The sequence below is a fragment of the Somniosus microcephalus genome, chromosome 12, assembly GCF_052327205.1.
Source record: "Somniosus microcephalus isolate GS21.2 chromosome 12, FLI_Smic_1.0, whole genome shotgun sequence".
NCBI lineage: Eukaryota > Metazoa > Chordata > Chondrichthyes > Squaliformes > Somniosidae > Somniosus > Somniosus microcephalus.
The window spans coordinates 82,565,426-82,589,272 of NC_140998.1; the positions used below are offsets into that span (position 1 = coordinate 82,565,426).

General features: G+C 45.7%; 1 protein-coding gene across 5 annotated transcripts in view; it reads left to right on the plus strand.

Annotated features, from left to right (window-relative positions):
• LOC147109361 (E3 ubiquitin-protein ligase pellino homolog 2) overlaps positions 1–12,814 on the plus strand; it is a 298,817-nt gene extending 286,003 nt beyond the window's left edge. For all 5 annotated transcript variants that reach the window (XM_086003247.1, XM_086003249.1, XM_086003248.1 and 2 more), the window contains one exon: positions 10,483–12,814. In XM_086003247.1, coding sequence (XP_085859373.1) covers positions 10,483–11,049 — 567 coding nt within the window. In that variant the 3' untranslated portion in view covers positions 11,050–12,814. The remainder of the gene's footprint in view (positions 1–10,482) is intronic.
• The last annotated feature ends 11,033 nt before the right edge of the window (positions 12,815–23,847 follow it).

The window sequence follows — 23,847 nt, forward strand, 5'->3', positions numbered from 1 at the left end:
CATGTGTAAGTTGTAAGGACTTAACCTCACTGAAAGCATGAATGAAACCGGCGAATTTTACTGTGCACGCGCTGCCTGTGCAGTCGCACGTGTTCTGCCTCTGAACCCCTTCGTTCAGAGGACAGGAAATGCCGGTTTCCCCCGCATGCTGAAAACCGGCATTTCCTCCGGCCAGACGCGTGAGTACCCTGACCGTACTCACGCGTTTGAAACGGAATTACGGGCTCCCACAACCCATCTGGGGGGGGGGGCCCACCCACACCCGCGGACGCAAGTATCCCGCTGGATGTCCACCCAGAATTTATAGTTGGAGCTCCGACTCCACTTGCCAAGACTGTCTGGAGCGGGGCTCGAAACCCTACTCCTTCTGGCCCAGCGGCGGGGATGCTTACCGCTACGCAAAAGGCCCACTCCGCGCAAAAGGTGACACCCATACGTTTCCTGCGCCTTTTCTCTCCCCGTGACTGGAGCCCTATGCTGCCACTTGATAGACCAAGCTATCACCTGTCCTTTTTGCGGCGCCTTGGACTTCTCATTACCAATGATGAGCAGGCGCTGCGCCTCCACCTCGTTGAGGAGATTGCTGAGGTCATCATCAGTTCAATTGTGAGTTCTTTTAATGCCGTGAATTGTGCTCATTCCAGCCATTTCACGTTGCTAATCTGAGTGGGCCTTTGGCGTAGCGGTAGCATCCCCCGCCGCTGGGCCACACGGCGTAGGGTTTCTAACCCCGCTCCAGACAGTCCCGGCAAGTGGAGTCGGAGCTCCAGCTCTAAATTCTGGGTAGACATCCAGTGGGATATTTGCGTCCGTGGGTGTGGGTGGCCCCCCCCCTCGTATAGGTTGTGGGAGCCCGTAAAACCCTCCCGCCATAGGACTAACCACCCTACTGGCTGGTACAAAGATGGTTACGGTCACGGAAGGAGCGTTAATCACGGCCAGAAATCCTTCCACCACTTCATACAGTTCCCCAAAGGGAACAGTGTGAAGACACGTACGACGACGCTAATTAAATAAATGGCATGAAAAAAATGCTTTCAGGGCTTTTAAAAGTCTTTAAATCGCTTTAATTCTGTTTAAAACTACTTCAGATTCTTCAAAATAATGTAAACGTTTTTAAAAGTTTATAAAAGTTACCAAAAGCTTCTTAAAAATACCAAAAACCTATTTAAAATGCTGCTCTACATGTAAAAATGCTTTGCAGCTTGTGAGAAACATTGGGGGCGTGTCCTTTTAAAATGAGACCTCAAGGGGCGTGTCTCACTTGCACTGCGCGCTCCAGGCTTCGCGCTGGCTGCACTCCTGGGCGGCGTGACGTCAGACGCTGCCCGGGAGTCAACATTTTAAAACAGGAATTCTAGGCGTCCCTGAAGCTCAACGGCCGGCGTGTCGCGTAAGTGCAGATCGGGGGCTTGCACGCGCGGCAAGCCCCCGACCCGAATTTCTGCCCCATTGTATTTCCTGTTACTTTATAAGTACCTGCATAGTTTCTAAATCATTGATGACAAACTTTTAAGTTTTTAAGCAATAAAGTGACGAAACGTAGAATTACCAGGCTGCTCGGTGCTAACATCTCTCTGCTCCAAATGCTGTTTCTCCCTGCTGAAGTAATTTTCTCCAACACCGCCCTGCTCCAGTAAATCTCGCCATTGTTGCCCTGCTTGTTAAGTCCGTGAATGATTGAGACACGGACCAGCAGGAGTGAAAACAAACAAGTCTTTACTGGTGGAAGTCAATAGTGAAACTACCAAACAGAGGCTCTCTAGCGCCTTTTATACAGGGGTGGTCACTGCCGGTACTGCAGTCTGAGACCATTTATTCTCTTAAAGGTACATACACAACAATTCCTCCCCTTTTAGATAAACAGTACATAACATTCATTTAACAACTAAATGATAACGAATTACAATCACAATTACTGTTGCTAGATACATTGGTTAAGTTTAAGCAATTATAAGTTCAGTCTTTGAGGAGACTTCCTGATTTTGTCTGGATAACGCCTCTTTGGGGTATCAGGTTCTTCTGGCAATGTTGCGTCAGGATCAATGTCTTTGTTTGGTTCATCTGCTTCCAATATTACCGGTTCTGCGGTAGCTGCAATTGGAACGTCAATTTCATTACCGGGTATATCAGATCGTGGTGTGGAGTTGACGTTTTCCAGTGACTCTAGAATCTGGTCAGCATGGCGTCTTACAATGCTCTCCCCAACGTCCACGGTATACATGAGAGGTCCTTGTCGTGTACAAATCGTTCCTGGCTGCCATTTCTCAGTGCGGTAGTCCCGGGCCAAAACTGGTTGACCTATCTTAAAACTCCTGGTCGGCCTTTCATTCATATTCTGAAACTGCCTGTTCTCCACATCTCTTCGGACGTTTGGCTTAACCAAATCCAAGCGGCATCGTAGTCTTCGATTGAAGAACATCATGGCTGGAGTTTGGTTGGTAACCGCATGTGTCGCATTCCGGTAGGCAAACAAGAAGTTGTCCACCTTGTGTTGTAGGGGTATATCTTCATTACACATTGCCTTGATAGCCTTCTTGAATGTTTGGACAAACCTCTCGGCCAATCCATTAGTGGCTGGATGATATGGGGCAGATGTGTAATGCTTAACGCCATTGTTCTTTAAGAACCTCCGGAACTCTTCAGACACAAACTGTGGTCCATTGTTAGAGCAAATCTGTTCAGGCAGCCCATTCCTGGCGAATATGGTTCGCAAAACTGTGATAGTTTTTTCCGTGGTGGTTGAGGACATTTTTATTACCTCTGGCCACTTTGAATGTGCATCCACCGCAATTAATAACATCGAGTCCATGAAGGGACCAGCAAAATCAATGTGCACCCGTTGCCATGGAGATGAGGGCCACTCCCATGGATGCAGAGGAGCTTGTGGTGGGGCGTTTTGGACCTTCTGGCATCCTGCACAGTTCTTGGTTATCTCTTCGATTTCTCTATCGATTCCCGGCCACCACACAAACGCTCTGGCTAAGTTCTTCATTTTTACCCCACCCAGATGACCCTCATGAAGCACATTGAGTACTCTATCCTGCAATTTGGGTGGAATTACTACTCTGGATCCACACATCAAGGTTCCTCTGCACACTGACAGCTGTTCTCTTCTCGGCGAGAATGCTGGCAGCAGTGGTTCGCCATGTGCTGGCCATCCCTTCACCGTTAAATCATAGACCCGTGATAGTGTCGGGTCATTCCGTGTTTCCTTTTCTATGTTTGCATTCGTCACAGGGAGATATTCGACTATGGTCGAGTGGAATAACTCCATTGGATCCACTGCAAGGTCTTCTTCTTCCACCGTCGGCAATGGTAGGCGTGACAATCCATCAGCATTTCCATGCTGTTTAGTTCCTTTGTACTCGATGTCATATTGGCGTGTACCTAGGAAAAGGGACCATCTCTGCAGCCGTTGTGCCGTCATTATCGGTACGCCCTTCTGAGGGTTGAAAATGGAGACAAGAGGTTGATGATCGGTTAGTAGAGTAAATTTTTGACCGTGCAGATAGTGATTGAACTTCTTCACCCCCCACACTAGGCTGAGGGCCTCTCTGTCAATCTGGGCGTAGTTACGCTCGGCAGAAGTTAACGAGCGTGACGCAAAAGCTATCGGCCTCTCTAAACCATCAAGGAATTTATGTGACAGTACCGCCCCAATGCCATAGGGAGACGCATCACATGCCAGCCTGATTGGCAGTGCTGGGTTGTAGTGAGCCAATACTTCCCTTGAAGTGATTAAGTCCTTACTCTTCTGAAAAGCACGCTTACAATCATCGTTCCATTTCCATGCTACCCCTGTTCGTAGCAGGGCGTTCAGTGGGTGCAGAATTGTCGACAAATTCGGCAAAAACTTATGATAGTAATTCACCAACCCAAGGAATGACCTCAGTTGCGACACATTTTCAGGCGCTGGGGCCTTAACAACCGCTTCAATTTTGTCAGGGGACTTATGTAACCCCTCTTCATCAATCACGTGGCCACAATACGATATCTGTTTCTTAAAAAATTCGCACTTGGGGCGGTTGGCTCGCAGCCCATGTTCCCGTAGTCTAGTGAGCACCTGTTCTAGGTTGTTAAGGTGTTCACTGTCATCTTCACCTGTTACAAGGATGTCGTCCAAGTAACACTGAGTCCCCGGAATCCCTTGCAGGACTTGTTCCATCGCTCTTTGCCATATCGCCGGAGCCGATGCTACTCCGAATACCAATCGATGATACTGGTAAAGACCTTTGTGAGTGTTTATCGTGAGATACTTCCTAGAGGACTCTTCAACCTCCATCTGCAAATATGCTTGTGCTAGGTCAATTTTTGTAAAACGCTTCCCTCCAGACAGTGAGGCGAAGATGTCTTCTATCCTTGGAAGAGGATATTGTACTGTGTGAAGGACAGGGTTCACCGTCACCTTGAAATCCCCACAGATGCGAATCTTCCTTGGCTCTCCGGACTTATTGCTTAACGTTTTCTTCATGACAGGAACGATGGGTGTCGCCCACTCGCTCCAGTCGACCTTAGACAACACGCCCGCCTTCTCCAGATTCTCCAGCTCTGCCCCGACGGCTGGGCGAATTGCATATGGTACCGGTCTTGCTTTGAAAAACTTGGGAACTGCATTCTCTTCTATTTTTATCGAGGCGGTTACGCCTTTAAGCGTGCCCAGTTCTTGTTGAAATACCTCTTTGGCGTTAGCTAAGATTGTTGACAATCGTCCAGGAGTGACGTCTTCATCTTTTTTACCGTCCACCGTCATTGCATGAATGGAATGCCAATCTAAGTTTATCTTCCTGATCCATTCCCGTCCCAATAACGGTGGTCCACCATTTGGCAGTATGTAGAGATACAATTTCCGTATTTTCTTGCCATTATATTCGACAGGCACCCTTATTTTTCCTCTGGGGTATACTTTTTGCCCCGTATACATCGTCAAGACGATGGATGTCTCTCAAGGGTATGTGTGAAAATAGCCGCTCGTAGTCTCGTCGATTCATGACGGTTAGCGCTGATCCTGTATCCAATTCCATTTTAACTTGGGACCCTGCTATCGTGAGGGTGACCCAAATGGTTCGGTGATCCTCTTTTGCGATTACATTGTGAAGTTTGAGACAGCTTAGTCTTCTGTTTCCGGATTCACTATCGCTCATCTGGTCTTCGGAACTACTGTCCGTCATCTTTTGTACTTTCTTGTACGGTTCCTTAGTAGCCTTTTTGTTGTCGCTGGTCTTCTTCCCAGACCTACAAACTCGTGCAATGTGTCCAATCTTCCCGCATTGTCTGCATATTTTGTCTTTGGACCAGCAGTCCTTCTGGTCATGGTTAGTTCTGCCGCAGCGATAACATTTTGCAAATCCCCGTGTCATTTCGTGGGTGCCGTATTCCTGTGGTTTTTGTTGAATTTCTGCAGCTCCCCTGGCTGCTGCTTCATACAATACTGCCACGCTGAAAGCCTTATCTAGCGTCAGCTCTTTTTCTGCGAGTAACTTCTTCTGTGTTCCTTCACTCAGGAGTCCACAGACAAATTTGTCCCGTAGGGTATCTGCCAATCCTGCTCCGAACTGGCAGTGCTTTGATAGCTTGTGTAGTTCCGTAAGATACTCAGCATTGCTCTTATCTTTGTGCTGAGTTCTCCTGTGGAATTTAAATCTTTCTGCTATCAACAGCGGTGCAGGGTTTAAGTGTTCCTGTAGGACAGCAACAATTTTGTTAAAACTCTTCGCCTTCGGTTTGGCTGGAGCAATCAGGTCCCACAATAGACCGTACGTTCTAGCGCCCATTAAGTTTAGCAATATCGATGCCTTTTTGCCCTCTGCTATTTCGTTTGCCTCGAAATATTCCTCGACTCTTTCCACATACGTGGTCCAGTCCTCTAATGTATTATCAAAAGCAGTGATACAGCCAGTCTTCGGCATCTGGCAAATCTAAAATGGCGCCTCCCGCGCTTTGCCTTCTTCCCCGATTTAACAAAATGGCGCCTCCCGCACTTTGCCTTCTTCCCCGCTGTTGTTAGCGCTGCTTTCCACGGTTTCTTGCGCGTTAAATATTGATTCTTTTTCTTTTATTATTTTCCCGTCGTGGAGCGGACCCTCTGGGACACTTCCCTCCCTCTCCTTAGGTCCGAACGCTGCCCGGCTTCGAAGCACCGGCCGCGCCCTGTGTGCTCCACCCTCTCTCTCTCTTTGCTTCCCGACTCGCTGCCCGGCCCCGTTGAAAAGCCACCCGATCGAGCTTCAGCCCGCCGCAGCCCAGGAAGGATCAGAGCACTACCTGCCACCAGCCCGATTAGCTGGGAAACCACAGACCGAGGAACCTGGCCTGGCTCTGGACAGTCTCTCCTGCAAGTTTTCAAACCGATGATTGACGGTCGACGCCCGTTTCCCGAGTTTCTTTGGACTCTTTTTTTCTTCTCGCTCCGACCTTCAACAACGTCGTCTGAGGTGCTGCCGAGTTGCAGGTAAGTTCGTTTCTTACTCGTCGCCAGTGTTAAGTCCATGAATGATTGAGACACGGACCAGCAGGAGTGAAAACAAACAAGTCTTTACTGGTGGAAGTCAATAGTGAAACTAACAAACAGAGGCTCTCTAGCGCCTTTTATACAGGGGTGGTCACTGCCGGTACTGCAGTCTGAGACCAGTTATTCTCTTAAAGGTACATACACAACACTGCTCAGTAAATTCCTCTAGCCCATCCTGCTCCAGTAAATCTTTTCAATTCTGCTCTGTTCTAGTAAATCTTCTCCTAGAAATTCATTGAGGCCACTTCAGACCTAGAATAGTTGGTACACTGGAAGCACGTGCCAGAAGCTGGACGTCCATGACTCGCCTGAAATTGGGCCTCAGGCCTCATTAACATTCCAATGAACTGCAGGCGCCTGTTTTACCTTCGGCACAGTGGCATAAGGAGGCACGGTGGCATAGTGGTTAGCACTGTTGCCTCACAGCGCCAGGGACCCGGGTTCAAATCCGGCCTCGGACGACTGTCTGTGTGGAGTTTGCACATTCTCCCTGTGTCTGCGTGGGTTTCCTCCGGGTGCTCCGGTTTCCTCCCACAGTCCAAAGATGTGCGGGTTAGGTTGATTTGGCTATGATAAAATTGACCCTTAGTGTTAGGGGATTAAATACGTGGGGTTACGGGGATAGGGTGGGATATGTGTCGGTGCAGGCTCGATGGGCTGAAATGGCCTCTATCTGCACTGTGGGGATTTCTGTGAACAGAATTGGTCTCCAATTGAGGCTGACTACTTTGACAGCACTGGCCCTTGGGCAAGTCCTGGGGGGGGGGGGCGCAGGGGAAGAGAACGGGAGGGGCTAGCACTAGCCAGCAGCAGTTTACAGTGGTGTTGTAAAGCCGAAGGAGCACTCCTGATACTCCCGGCTCAAGTGAAGGTCTGTATACATTTAAAAAAAAATTACCTTTTTGTTAGTAGCTGTTGGTTAGGCCGCAGAAAATATAGGAATACCTGAGCGTTCCGTACTAACCAGTTTAGGCGAAGGATCCTGAAACAGGATGATATTTAATGAGGGCTTTAATGCCTGTTTTAGGCAGTCTCCAGTGATGCCTGAATATCACCTGACTCAATATGGGGTCAGATGTATTTCAAGCGTCCTTGAGACATAGCACATAGCACCAAATATTTCTCCCTCTCGTTTTACACCGAAAAACAGGGCCCAATTTCCCGGCTATTGGGTCCTACCACATTGTACAGATTCCAGCTGTTGAACTGGAGCTGTCTCGGGTATGCTAGTATCAAGCCATCCACCTAAGTGGTTCTGCAGGAGGCAAAGCAGCTGAATTAGTGTGCAATTTAACTGCTGTACAGAAATATTATTGCAGTGAATATATTCCGTATCAATTCAGTGCAAAAAATCCTTGTATAAATTATTTTTTTTAACTTTCCAGCTGCTTGTTTCCTTTCCAAAAGCAATGACTGATTTTCAATATATTCCACAAGCTCTGACAATTCTCTGTTGTCTTACCCAAGTACCCATTCTTCATGTGTTGGTATGCTGTTCAACTGTAGGGAGCATCTAATCAGTCTTGTGTTCTCATCAACTTACTTTCCAGGAGGGAGATCACAGGATAGTAATTATAGTCCCCTTGCTGCTGCTGGGTTGAGATTAATTAATTTAGCAGGGACCAAAAAGTACCTAAAGAGCTCTTAAGCAGCTGTTGTACAAAAAAGTAAAATGCCAAGTTACGTGCAAGTCTTCATTTTGTTCAATTGTGCATTTCTGAATTAAAACAAATCTCGCCAATTTATAATCTCAAATTTGACAATTTTGTACATTACCTGGACATCATGTTAAGTAATTACTAAAACATGCAGTTGCCAAAATTATCAGTGCATTTCCCAAATAGGCACATGAGTCATGTACAACAATGTTAGTTCAAATTTTATATGCAGCTAGATGCTAATAGTTGATCTAGTTTAATGACTTCAAAAAAGAAAGACTCTACTTTCAGTGCAGAGTATTCCATCTACACTTTTTAAAAAGTACTTTTTACTTGGTGAGGGATATTTTTGTTTTAGTAGCTTATTTCCGTTCCTATGAAGACCTACTTCAAGTCTCCTTTTCCATCCTGATGATGTATGCCGCTGTTGGCTCTATGTAGGATCTTACAAGTTGCTTCTTTGGCCTAGCCTGGAGCACCTTGAGCTGGGAAAAGCTAGTATCATCTGGGTACTGTACATCAGTCTGAAGTGCTAATTTTCATATTACGCTTGTCGGCACACCAAAGCATGCACAGGCCAGGCAACAACAGATCATTGGAGCAGAACTAAAATGGCAGGTCACCATGAGAGGAGAAATACACAGCTTTTAAACATACCAAGTAGGAGATATCTTACCTTGAAGTATTTTGTCCTGAAACTTCTACCCATGGCTTTCTTTGTCTTTTAAAGTTATTTAACGTATTGTTTGCCCAATCACAAATCTATAATGCTGCTAAATTCTGTTTGTAAAAACAAATTCAAAAGAAGGATGTGGAAGAAATACAGAAATGGTGTTTATTGACTAGTTTGCTTCTGCAATGGTTTCTTATCAAGTTGCTTTGTGAAAGGTATTCCTTCAGTAGCAAACTGCCAGATTCTAAATTGTGCATTTGTTTAAAAAATGTTCCAATGTAAAATTAATTACAAGAATATGCTGTAGATAATTGCATTTTTTAAATTGGTTCTTGAGATGTGGGTGTCGCTGACAAGGCAGCATTTATTACCCATTCCTAGTAGCCCTGAGAAAGTGGCAGTGGCCCTTCTCCACAAGAACTATAGTGGTTCATTTTCATGATGATGGTGCTCCCACAATGGTGTTAGGTAGGGAATTCCAGGATTTTGAACCACTGACGAAGAAACAGCACTATATGTCCAAGTCAGGATGGTATGTGACTTGGCGGGGAAGATGATGGTGTTCCCATGACGTTGCTGCTTTTGCCCTTCTTGGTGGTAGAGGACTGTATGTATATGTCAGTAGTTTAAAGTGAGTCATAACATCGGAGAATTATTTCAAAGTTATGTAGCCTAAAATGGTTTCATGCTTCACTGTCCAGATTATCTTACATGGTTTGTCTAAAGCTTGAAAGTTCATAATTGTAAATTAAAATGTTTGTTTTCTATGTCTGTTTATTTTAGATTGTTGAAGTGCTCAGAGCTGATAATCTCATTTGCAGAATTCACTAAGGGGTTACTAAGCTGAATTAATTTAAGAAACTATAGTGATTAATCCTGGATACTTCACGTCCTTCCTATTATATGGTTCAGTAACTCCTTCCAACAGTTCCATCAGTTATCAGCACTGACTTTTCCCCTTCTGCCAATTTGCTCTCCTCATTGTTTCCTCTCCTGAAGGAATTGACTCCTTACTGGGGTACGATCCAGGTCTCAGTACCTCGCCCAAATGACATTTTGCTTGTCTAAGTGCAGACAGTGAGTATTGTCAGTTTATTTGATGGTAGTGGTGGTATAGCCAAGCCTGATCTGCCCCTCATCCAACTTTGACGTACAAGCACTTCCAGCAGAAATTTCTGAATAGTAATTTAGAGCCTTTTCACTAACTCAAGGGTGTCCCTACTGTTATTCAAGCTGAGATGCCCTAACTCATTCCCACTTCATCCCAGACTACCGATTGAAACTGGGGTCACCTTGGTGTATGGCTCAGCTGCTCATTTGTCTTAACCAATTAAACCATCAGGGGAGCAACAGTTTTTAAGCCACTCTCCCATCACTGGAGTGCTGAAGCCAATTATAACATCCCTGTCACCATACCATAACTCAACACAAATTAGCCATGGAACCGTGGACCTTCCTGGTCTGTGTGGTTCAGTTCTACACTTGGTGTTATATTTATCATTGGGAAGGTTTAAAACAAGACCATGGGTTTATATTTGTGTTATTATTTTCACTGCTGATGCTGTGTCTACAAGGTGTTTATGTGAAAAATTCATGGGAGGAATTTCTTACATGTATGTTGCATTTTAATCATTTTTTAGGTGGAGACTGAAACTAATGTTCTTCAGGACGGCTCACTTGTTGATCTTTGTGGAGCAACACTTCTCTGGAGAACAGCAGATGGCTTGTTCCATACTCCTACCCAAAAGCACATTGAGGCTCTTCGACAGGAGATAAATGCTGCTCGACCTCAGTGTCCAGTTGGACTTAACACTTTAGCATTTCCCAGCATCAATCGCAAGGACATTGTGGAAGAGAAACAGCCCTGGGCTTACCTCAGCTGTGGTCATGTCCATGGTTACCACAACTGGGGACATCGCAGTGACACAGAAGCCAATGAGCGAGAATGTCCCATGTGCAGAACTGTTGGCCCATATGTGCCCCTTTGGCTAGGTTGTGAGGCAGGATTTTATGTGGATGCAGGCCCTCCAACACATACATTTAGCCCATGTGGACATGTATGCTCTGAGAAAACAGCAAAATACTGGTCACAAATTCCATTACCACATGGTACTCATGCATTCCATGCAGCGTGTCCTTTCTGTGCTATACAACTTAATGGAGAGCAAGGCATCATTAAACTAATTTTCCAGGGACCAATTGACTGATGAAGAGTTGAAGGGGGACAAAAAGAAAAAACTTTTTTGGGAAATACTGTGAAAATAATCTGCCACTGTTGCTGGATGATTGACATCATAATTTTTTGGAAGATTTGGGAGGGCGAGCAGATTGGTGTGGGACACAGGTACTTGTGATATGGATGATAATGATTAATAAATGTTTTATGGGTGCAGAATTTAGAGGAGCCATTCGTAAAAGCTACAACTAAAAAATAAAAAAGTTATCCTATTATTCTAACCTATTTTGCTATACTGTGCCCTTTGTATAGTTTTATAATTTATATATGATTTTAATATATTGTGTATATACTTGAATGGCCTGTCCAGGTAAAGCTGTAAATCGTTTTATTGCTATTGTGTAACCTTAAGTATTTACTTATTTAGACATGCTCTCTTTTAGTCCGAGTGTATAGCGATGGATCTGCTCATTCGCTGTAATTTGGTTTCATTTCTCAGGTGTGCAGGTAAATGTTGAGAAGCTAAATTCTGCACCAGAGATCAGTGGCAAGGCGGATGTTTGTCTAAATACTGAAGTATTGTTTAAAAGCTTTACAAATCTTTTGCAAAAGTGTTGCTGAAATTCAATGCAATATTGTATTTTGAAATTATTCTAATTTTTGAATGATGAGATTAGCTGTGATGCCCTACCCCCTCTTATAGTACTCAAAGAAAAATGGTTACAATTTAACTGAAACTGAATTAAGAATATTGGTTTTAGTGTGTAACAATTAGTTTTTTCCATTTGCTGTTGCATCTTCAGGGTGATGTTAAATGCTATTTATAGTACCAATAATTGCTGCAGGATTCCAGTCTATTGGCTCTAACTTTGTGTACTGCTTAGTTCTGCTGTACAGTGTGTTACCTAAATCATTCATCTTCTATCTGTTTCAGGTCCATTTAAAATATAGTAAACTACAAATATATACATGAGTGCCAGTAACTACTCGAGGATGGAGCTTTTATTGATCATTATACATTGTATGACCAAGCAGTATGAATATCAGCAGTAACAGAGCTGTGGGCATGCCTTATACTGTAGCAAGTTGTGGTAAACTGGGATGATTGCAAAGTTTAAAAGTGGAAAGATATCCAGAATTTAAAATAGTTTAGCAGCTGACCTATAATTAAAGTATTTATTTATAATGCAAATGTAACATTATAGACCACTCATTTTTGAAATGTTTCCTAATAATTTTCAGGGTTATTTTGTAATTTTTTGGAGAGGGTATGTAGTTTAGTATGAATGGAAGTTGCGATGGTAACTTGCTTTTAATTATGTCTCCTTTAGAATTGAGATGAAAATAAATATGGTAAACAGCCAAGATTATTGATTCAGCATTCAAAATACCTACATTACTCATTTTTTCACCATTTACTTTGATGTGGCTTTTGGAGAATCCATACAAACATACTGTCATCCTCACAAAAGTGTTGCCTGAAACAGAATTTTAAGAAAACAAACTCAGTTTCATAGCAGAATGTATACCTATTTTAATTTATAAAACTTTGTTTTGGTATGTATGATGCTTGCAGCTATTTCATTGAGGTCTAGATACAGATTTGCATATCTGGCTGGTATTGATTACTTGTTAATATATGATTGTACTGTTTTATTAGCTTATTATGTACAGAATAATTTTGAGGCTTGAGTATTACCATGTGCTTCTGATCGTGGCATTATCCATATTTTTATTGCATTTTCTTGATTTTAGTGTGGATTAAAAGTCAAGTGACAAGATTTTACCCTTTAGAATCATGCATTTTAATCTTTTATTACCACTGGTACTTTTCACTATAAGTGAAAATATGTTCATGAAAATTCAGTTAAAATTAATATATTTACTCTCCATGTTATATTTTATAACACTGTTGATTGTATATAATTTAGCTGTTACACTTGTTAAAAGGAAATACACAAGATAATAAAAGACTTAACCTATATTTATTTCCAATAAGCATATAGACAGATTAACCCCACTATTACTAATGAAGTATTACAGTGAAGTGTTGAACACTCAACAATACCATGATAAATCTTGCTGGCAAAATTACAGCAACTGAAGTATTACACAATAATCAAGATTTTTACAAAATGGGGAAAAAGTCCTAGTTAATTTTTTCATCAATATTATGCATAAATGTCAACCTTGTCACATGACTTGCAGCTAACTCCATCTGTTGTAACCTCTTTGCTAGTTTAAAAAATGCAATTAACATATCAGTGAAAGGATGGCCTTTTTGATTATTTTCATCAATTGTCGCACCAGTGTTAATTTCTATACATACAGAATGAAGGGCTAAATTTTCAGGATTTTGCCTCTCAAGATGTATGTGCCATTGAGATTTCTCTAGTTAAAATTTAGTAGCTTTACTTAAGTTTGGTTTGGAAAGAACTTTGCTGGTGCCTAAGATGCTAACTGATTTCTTGTGATGTATTATCACATGCTAATAAAGGCATTTCCAGAAATAGTTATGCATTGAATATATTTTAGTTTGAATGTTCGATTACTGTATTGCATCTGTTCTATATAATTCTGTCCTATGAAGACAAATTTATTACTGTTGTGTACATACAAACACCCACATGCTTTATAGAAAACTTCCTAATCAGAAATCACTTGAATACTAAGATTTTGGCAACAAGCTTAAAAAATGTCTGCATAAGGAAATTTAGTAAACATAAAATGAAATGAGAATGTACGGCCATCTTACTGATTGTTATGAAAGATACTTGGATGTTATCACCACTGTTAGAGTGAAATGTGAATGTTTGCCCCAATTGCAGACATTCTTGCATAAGGCTGATGCCACATTTCATAGGTGGCCAGAATCCAAATTCCCAGTAAGGCGCTACATTATATATGAGATTTCTGACTGATCTAATCTACCGTATCCAGACTGGAAATGATATAATACAGTATGGTAATTTTTCATTCCAGCACCCTCCATCAACTGAAGACGCAAGCCCAAGTCGCCAATGGTGAAAGTCACAATGGACATCATTTTCTGGATCCTCCACTTGGCTGCTATGCCATCAAAAAAATGCGACAAAGTGAGACCTATGCCATTACGATGTGCCCTTGACAGTGACCTTTTTTTTGGCTTGAATTTTCCAGGCAGGCTTCTTGGCCTCCACGGGGAGGTGGCTAGAGATGGGGCAGTGTTTGACTGCAAGATCCAGAGGCCTTCTGAAATGCAGCTTGGCCAGTGGCTTCTGCTGCTGGATAAAGTGTTAAGAAAATTGAAATTTTGCATAGTGATACCTTTATGCATCCACTTTGCAATCCATTGCATTAGCTTTTTGGCTGTTTACATTTTGAAGGGCCACACCGCTGCCCATAGCAGTCACAAACAAGTATCCTTATGTCCAGTATTGAAAAACCACAAATACGTCCATTATATATTTCCCTCATTTGTGCAAACATAATGCTTCCCCCCCTACACTCCCATCACTTCCAACAAAGAATTCCTGAAATGGCAGGCACAAACAGGAAGCAAGAGGATAGGTTTCTGATACATCTTACTCGGCATTCCTCTTGAGTTACACTAGTTCTCCCACATAACTCCAGCTGAAAATCTAAGCCCATATTTTTAAGTTGATTTTGTTGATTTGGGGACATCATCTTTGTGATCTTCCCATCTACAGTGGTGCGCCCAAAGGTGTAGGAAAGCCGATGCTAGGAGCACTGATATCCTGCATCAAAACATTACCATTGCCCATGAGATCCAGCCCCTTGTCTCAACAGCAGCGGCATTCAGGCAACTCTTTCACCAAGTGAAATGGAATATTATTGCGATGAATCCAGCTGGTGCCATTCAATGAATAGTTGGTTACTAGTTGGTACCAAGTGCAATTCTTCAGATGGCTGCTGTGTATCCAGTTTACCCTGGAAAAAATTAGTCTAATTACAGATTAGCTGCAGCATTTGCCTACAAAACTACAGTGACTACATTTCAAAAATGACTCATTGACTGTAAGATACTTTGGGACATCCTGAGGATATGATAGGCTCTATATAAATTCAAGTTCATTATTTCTTTCTATTTGCTGTGATGTGAGAGAAATTGTAAGGACTGTCTTTCTATCATTATCCCTGCTAGGGGGTTGTTTTTTGTATATAAATACTTGGGTATACCCTGGTAGTTAAGGTATAGGATGCCATGGCTTGAGCATGAAATTTGGATATTCCAAGTACCCGCATCAATCATTTTCAGTTCCTGTTCTACATGGGCCAGATGCAAACTAAAATTCTTATCACCCTGACACATCAGTGCACCTGGGCCCAAACCTCCGATTTCAGAGAAGCACCCTGTGGTAAACCACTGTTATTGTTGTTCACCGTTGTTGTTGTTGTTGCACACTGTTGTATCTAGGCATGCCTCTGCTGGCTCCGCCCCTGGCTCCACCCACAGGCCCAGGTATAAAGGTGACTGCTCTGCAGCCCCCTGCCTTCTTGGAAACCAGTCAACCACGAGAGGCATGCTCTGTTCTTTGTTAATAAAAGCCTTTTAGTTACTCTCCTAACTCTCCGTCTTTTATGAGTAATTGATAGCGCATCAATTTTATTAACAAAAACAAAATGTCGGCACCAAACGCTGAGCAGCAGGAAACGACGGCACCAAACGCTGAGCAGCAGGCGCTGCAGCAAACGACGGCACCAAACGCTGAGCAGCAGGCGCTGCTGCATGCCCTCAGACCAACATGCCTGGACCTAGACCCTCAAGAGGCGGGTTCGTCTACCAAGTTCGCACAATGGCTGCGTTGCTTCGAAGCTTACCTGGAAGCCTCAGCCGTGACACTAGATGGAAACAAACTAAAAATCCTGGCCTCCAAGGTGGGCCACCAAGTCTACACGCTCATCCAGGACGCGACTACCTACACGGCGGCTATCGATCTGCTAAAAGGACAATACACACGCCCGGTAAATACGGTTTATGCCAGACACCTCCTGCGATCCCGCAAACAGCAGTCCGGGGAATCGTTGGAGGCATTCCTACGGGCACTACAGATACTTGGCCGAGCCTGCGATTGTAAAGAGGTATCGGCCGCGACACACGCGGAGGGACTTATCCAAGACGCTTTCGTTGCGGGCCTCAAATCCGACTACTCCCGGCAGAGACTGCTGGAGAAGGGCGAAATCGACCTGAAGAAGGCAGTGTCCCTCGCGCTCTCGCTAGACGCGGCCCACCGGAATATGGACGCATTCTCCCCTAACCGCTCCGCACCGTGGACGCCGCAACCTTGGGTCATGGGACCCCCGGCACCAACTGCTGCAGCGATGTCCAAGGGCCCGAAATGTTACTTTTGTGGCCAGGCAAAACACCCCAGAGCACGCTGCCCGGCGAAAAACGCTACCTGCTCTGGCTGCGGGAAGAAAGGACACTACGTCAGCGCCTGCAAAGGTAAAACCGCTAACGCCAGCAGCGCCGCGTGTGAACTGTGGGGGCAGCCATCTTGTCCGCCATCTTGGGCACCTCCAGCCACGTGGGGATCGGGATCATGGGCGCAGCCATTTTGTCTGCCATCTTGGACGGCTCCAACTCCAATCGTGGGTGACCCGGACTCAATCACCGCCTCGTCTGACGACCACAGCGACTCGCTCGACCATACGCTGGCCTCCGTGACGCTGGACCAATCTCTCCCTCACCAACTGTCCAGGTCCATGATGGACATTGCGGTAAACGGCCGCGCCACTACCTGCCTTTTCGACAGCGGGAGCACGGAGAGCTTTATCCACCCCGACACGGTGCGCGGTTACTCTCTCCCGGTCCTGCCAACGCGCCATCGGACATCTATGGCTTCCAAATCCCATTCAGCAGACGTCGGTGGCTACTGTGTAGTGACCCTTTCAGTAAGGGGCACAGAATACAAAAATTTTAAACTTCTTGTCCTGCCCCATCTCTGCGCTGCCGTTCTACTGGGGTTGGATTTTCAGTGCCACCTTAAAAGTGTCACAGCGTACGGCGGACCCCTCCCCCCACTCACAGTCTGCAGCCAGCAGCTTTTAAATCGCCCGCCGCGCACCATTTGCAGCCTCTCCACGCTTAAAGTCTCCCCCCCCCCCCCCCTTGTTCGCTAACCTCACCCGCGACTGTAAGCCCATTGCTACCAAAAGCAGACGGTACAGTGCCGGGGATAGGAGCTTCATTAAATCCGAAGTAGCAAGACTCCTGAAGGAAGGGATTATTGAGGGTAGCACTAGCCCATGGCGAGCACAAGTGGTGGTAGTGAAGACTGGTGAAAAACAGCGCCTAGTTATTGACTACAGCCAGACGATCAATCGCTACACCCAGTTAGATGCATAACCACTCCCCCGCATATCTGACATGGTCAATCAGATAGCACAATACCAGGTGTTCTCGACGATTGATCTGAAGTCGGCATACCACCAGCTCCCCGTCAGGGCTGAGGACCGCCAGTACACAGCTTTTGAAGCTGACGGTCATCTCTACCACTTCCTCCGAGTCCCCTTCGGCGTCACCAACGGGGTTTCGGTCTTCCAAAGGGAGATGGACCGAATGGTTGACCAGAACGCGCTGCAGGCCACCTTCCCCTATCTAGACAACGTCACCATCTGCGGCCACGACCAGCAGGACCATGACGTTAACCTAGAGAAATTCCTCCGTACGGCCCAGCGGCTGAATCTAACATACAACAAGGACAAATGTATGTTTCGCACCACGCGCCTCGCCATTCTTGGCTGCGTAGTGGAGAACGGAGTCATCGGCCCCGACCCCGACAGAATGCGCCCCCTTATGGAGCTCCCCCTCCCCCACTGCCAAAAAGCACTGAAGAGATGCCTAGGGTTTTTCTCTTACTATGCTCAGTGGGTGCCCAACTATGCGGACAAAGCCAGACCCCTCATCAAGTCCACCTCCTTCCCCCTGACAGCAGAGGCATGTGCAGCCTTCACTCTCATAAAAAAAGATATTGCGAAGGCCACAATGCACGCAGTGGATGAGTCCATCCCTTTCCAAGTGGAGAGCGACGCATCCGACTTCGCCCTAGCTGCAACCCTTAACCAGGCGGGGAGACCCGTGGCCTTTTTCTCAAGGACCCTCCAGGGCCCCGAGATTCGACACTCCTCTGTCGAAAAGGAGGCCCAGGCCATTGTGGAAGCGGTGCGACATTGGAGGCATTACCTGGCCGGAAAACGATTTACCCTGCTCACTGACCAGTGTTCAGTAGCTTTTATGTTTAATAATAATCAGAGGGGCAAAATCAAGAACGACAAGATCTTGAGGTGGAGAATTGAACTCTCCACCTACAATTACGATATCTTGTACCGGCCCGGGAAACTCAATAGGGCATCTGGGGTCTCATCACGTGGTACATGCGCCAACGCGCAGGTTGATAGACTGCAGACCCTCCACAATGACATCTGCCACCCGGGGGTCACCAGGTTCTTCCACTTCATCAAATCCCGTAACCTGCCCTACTCCATCGAGGAGGTCAGGACCATGACCAGGAACTGCCAAATCTGTGCCGAGTGCAAACCGCATTTTTATAGATCAAGGCCACTCACCCCTTCGAGCGCCTGAGCGTCGATTTTAAAGGGCCCCTCCCCTCCTCTGACCGCAACGTGTACTTCCTCAACATAATTGAGTACTCCCGTTTCCCGTTTGCCATCCCGTGCCCAGACATGACCAGTACCACGGTCATTAAATGTCTGAATGACCTTTTCGCCTTGTTCGGCTTCCCTAGCTATATCCATAGCGACCGGGGCTCATCCTTTATGAGCGACGAACTCCGTCAGTACCTGCTCACGAGAGGTATTGCTACAAGCAGAACCACCAGCTACAACCCCCGGGGGAACGGCCAGGTGGAAAGAGAGAACGCGACGGTTTGGAAGGCCGTCCTCTTAAACTTAAACTTAAAATCTAAGGGCCTTCCGACCTCTCGCTGGCAGGAGGTCCTCCCTGCGGCGCTCCACTCCATTCGGTCACTGCTTTGTACGGCCACCAATACCACCCCCCATGAAAAAATGTTCACTTTCCCCAGGAAGTCCACATCGGGGACCTCGCTACCGACATGGTTGACGTCTCCAGGACCCGTCCTACTGCGGAAGCACGTGAGGTCCCATAAAACAGACCCCCTGGTCGAGAGGGTGAGCCTTCTCCACGCCAACCCCCAGTATGCTTACGTGGCGTACCCGGACGGGCGGGAGGACACAGTCTCCATACGAGACCTCGCACCTTCGGGTGCCCCTGAAACACTACCATTGCGGGAGGACACAGTCTCCATACAAGACCTCGCACCTTCGGGTGCCCCTGAAACACTACCATTGCCATCCACCACTACCCACAACCCAACCCCGGTAGACGGCATGCCGCCCCCAGGACCCGTCATTGACCACCCAACCACTCAATGAGACGCCAGATTCAACGTTGGATGCTGCACCATCACGGCCGCCACCACGACGATCAGGACGGCATACAAGGCCACCTGATAGACTTACTTACACGAACCTTTAGTACACTTCACCCCGCCGGACTCAATTTTAAACAAGGGGTGAATGTGGTAAACCACTGTTATTGTTGTTCACCGTTGTTGTTGTTGTTGCACACTGTTGTATCTAGGCATGCCTCTGCTGGCTCCGCCCCTGGCTCCACCCACAGGCCCAAGTATAAAGGTGACTGCTCTGCAGCCCCCTGCCTTCTTGGAAACCAGTCAACCACGAGAGGCATGCTCTGTTCTTTGTTAATAAAAGCCTTTTAGTTACTCTCCTAACTCCGTCTTTTATGAGTAATTGATAGCGCATCACACCCCTACTTTACTGGAGTCATTTTTTCATAGTTATTGGGCATAACTTGCATTACAAATAATTAGGAATGTTTGATACCCTTACTGGTACCAAAAGTTGGAAATGATTTCAAAGCTGATGTTGCTTATTTTGATGAGAATGGAAATTCACATTTTTCAATAAAATTCCTCTTGTCACATAATACAAAATGACACCAGATACTATTTCATATTAGAAGCGGTGAATTTTTTAAAATTCATTCATGGGACGTGGTCATCTCTGGCGAGGCTAGCATTTATTGCCCATTCCTAATTGCCCTCGAGAAAGTGGCGAGCTGCCGCCTTGACAACTGAGTGGCTTGCTAGGCCATTTCAGAGGGCAGTTAAGAGTCAACCACATTGCTCTGGGTCTGGAGTCACATATAGGCTAGACTGGGTAAGGACAGCAGATTTCCTTCCCCAAAGGATATTAGTGAACCAGATGGGTTTTTATGACAATCCGGTAGTTACATGGTCACCATTACTAGTACTAGCTTTTTATTCCAGATTTATTTAACTGAATTTAAATTCCCCAGATGCCGTGGTGGGATTTGAACTCTTGTCTCCGGATCATTAGTCCAGGCCTCTAGATTACTAGACCAGTAATATTACCACAATGCTACTGTGATATGAATCTAAATTCAAAAAATGAGTTATAAATTGTTTTAACTCATCATGGTGTCTTTGACCTGTTCAGTGTTATTTTCTAGTGACAAAAGCCGGGCTGGGCTTGCCAAGTAGTTATTTAGTGCAACAACCAGCTAAAGGGTTGTGAAATCCATTATTGGTGCTTTCTTGCTCTGCAACTGTCAAGATAGCACTTATGGCTACAAATTCACAAGTTTCTATTTTATTTTAGCATCCTCAACATTTATGCCACTGGGACCTTCCAGGCATATTCTGGGCAAATTTCTGAATATGTGCTGCCAGTGAGAAATCATGCCTGCCAGCAGTGTGTGTTGCAAAATCATAGACACACTGACCAGAACTTTCCCCTAAAAAAAATGGGTGGGTTTGTAGCATGAGGGCAGTTAAATTGTTAAAAATGGGGTTCCCACCCCGATCGTGCCTCCAAACTGCCCACTTCTGGTTTTAACGGGGGTGGGGGAGAAACAAGGTGCACAAAGCATTGGGAGAGACAGATAGCACTAGAGTAAGAAATAGTACGTTATTAAGTGGGGTCAGACTAAGAATACAAGAAGGTCTAAGATAGGTGTATGGTGCAAGTGTGTAAACGCACAAAGCGTGGTAAATGATGTTGGTGAGCTGCAGGTGCAAATAGCCGCATGGGAATATGATGTCGTGGTGATAACAGAGACTTGGCTCAAAAAAAGGCAGGATTGGGTACTAAATATTCCTGGTTATAAGGTGTTCAGGAAAGATAGGGAAGGAAACAAAGGAGGTGGGGTGGCAGTATTGATTAAGGAGAATATTACAGTGCTGGAGAGGATGTCCTGGAGGGGTCAAGGACAGAATCTATTTGGTTAGAGTTAAGAAACAAGAGAGGTGCCATTACACTACTAGGTGTATTCTATAGACCACCAATTAGTGGGAAGGATACAGAGGAGAAAATTTGCAGGGAAATTACAGAAAGGTGCAAGAACTATAGAGTAGTGATAATGGGGGACTTCAATTATCCTAATATAGACTGGGATAGTAATAGTGTAAAGGGGAGAGAGGGGGAAGAATTTCTGAAGTGTGCTCAGGAGAACTTTCTTAATCAGTATGTTTCCGGCCCAATGTGGAAGGAGGCATTGCCGGATCTGGTTCTGGGGAATGAGGTGGGTCAAGTGTCAGCAGGGGAACCAGGCTGAATATAGAAAATTCAGAGGAGCATAAGTCACCAGGGATGCATCCTAGGATACTGAGGGAGGTAAGGATGGAAATTGTGGAGGTACAGGCCATAATCTTCCAATCCTCCTTCGATACAGGGGTGGTGCTAGAGGACTGGAGAATTGCAAATGTTACACCTTTGTTCAAAAGGGTGTAAGGATAAACCCAGCAACTACAGACCAGTCAGTTCAAGCTCTGGAGTGGGGAAGCTTTTAGAAACGATAATCCAGGACAAAATTAACCGTCACTTGGACAAGTATGGATTAATTAAGAAAAGCCAGTACGGATTTGTTAAAGGCAAATCGTGTTTAACTAACTTGATTTAATTTTTTGATGAGGTAACAGAGAGGGTTGATGAGGGCAATTCGATTGATGTGTACATGGACTTCTAAAAGGCGTTTGATAAAGTGCCACATAATAGGTGTAGTGCATGTGCTTTAAGTCAGAACTACTTTTTACAGCTCCTGTATACTGTAGTACCGGCAGTGACCACACCGGTATATAAGCTGTGCGCATGCCTCTGTACCCCAGTCTAGAGATTACCCTCCTCCAGTAAAGACCTGTTATTTGTTTATGTACAGCATCCGTGTAATTATTTATCCACTGAACCACGGATCCAAAAGTGGCGACGAGTGTTGATGCGAATCTACCTGCAACATAAAACAAAAACAAAAAAAAATAGTCGAGTCCAGGAACACGGGCGTCGACCGCGAGCAACCGCCCAGCAGTCAGGCAGAGATCCAACTTCGCTGGGGAGGCTATGGAGAGCCGGGCTTGGTTCCCCAGCCACAACGAGCAGTAAGAGACCGACGACAGGTCCAGAGCAGACACCTCCCGAGCATCGGCGGCTGGAGCCGACCGACGACAGAGAGAGTCGGGCAGCGTCGACGGGGTAAGAAAGAGGGTGAAGAGAGCAGGGCGCAGCCGGGGGTTGATCACCGAGCGGCGCCGAGGAAAAATACTGCAAACCGGAGAGAGAGGGTAAGAAACAGCCGGGTTCTAGACGGAGCGGCGTCGACAAATATCAAGAGAAGAACGCGCAGAACACAGCCAGGGATCACGGGCTGATCAGGGTCCGCGGGGCGAAGCAAGGGGAGACGCCATTGAGCCGCGGAGAAGCAGGGAGAGCGTGGGAGACGCCATTGAGCCGCGGAGAAGCAGGGAGAGCACGGGAGGCGCCATTGAGCTGCGGAGAAGGAAGAACGCGGGAGACGCCATTTTGCGAAGCCGCAGCGGAGAAGACGGGCGAGCGCGGGAAGGAAGGAAAGCACGGGAGATGCCATTTTGTGCCAGCGGAGAAGAAGGGGAGGTGCCATTGGTGATAGTTAACGCACAACCAAGGATGCCGAAGAGTGGCAGTATCTTTACATTCGACAATGAAGTCGAAGATTGGGCGACATATGTGGAACGTATTGAGGTGTACTGCAGGGCGAATGAAGTGCCAGATGCTAATAAAGCACTGGTTCTGTTAAATTCCATGGGTGCAAAAACTTATGGGTTACTGCAAAATCTAATAACCCCAGAGAAGCCGGTAAACAAGAATTTTGAAAGCATAGTAGAAATCCTACAGGACCACTTAAACCCCACACCACTGCTGATAGCAGAACGATTTAAGTTCCATCAAAGGAACCAACACAAAGACGAAAGCAATGCTGAGTACCTAACAGAACTGCGCAAGCTATCGAAATACTGCCAGTTTGGAGCGGGATTAACAGACACGTTAAGGGACAAGTTTGTGTGTGGGCTACAAAGTGAAGGAACCCAGAAACGGCTTCTATCAGAAAAGGACCTTACGCTGGACAAAGCTTTCAGTATGGCAGTATCACATGAAGCAGCCGCAAGGGGCGCTGCAGAGATACGACGGAGACCGCAAGAATATGGCACCAATGAAATGACCTATGGAACAGGGAAGTGCTATCGCTGCGGCAGAACAACACATGACCAGAAAGATTGTTGGTTCAAGGACCAAATGTGCAGACAGTGTAGGAAAGCAGGACACATAGCAAGAGTCTGCAGGTCTGGGAAGAAAACCAACAGTAAGAAATCGCCACAGGAGAAGTACAAAAAGGTACACCAGGTGATGGACAGTGGTTCAGACGAACAGAAAAGTGACACAGACTCCGGAAGCAAGGAGCTGGGTTGTCTGAAAGTACATAATGTAACCGAAATGG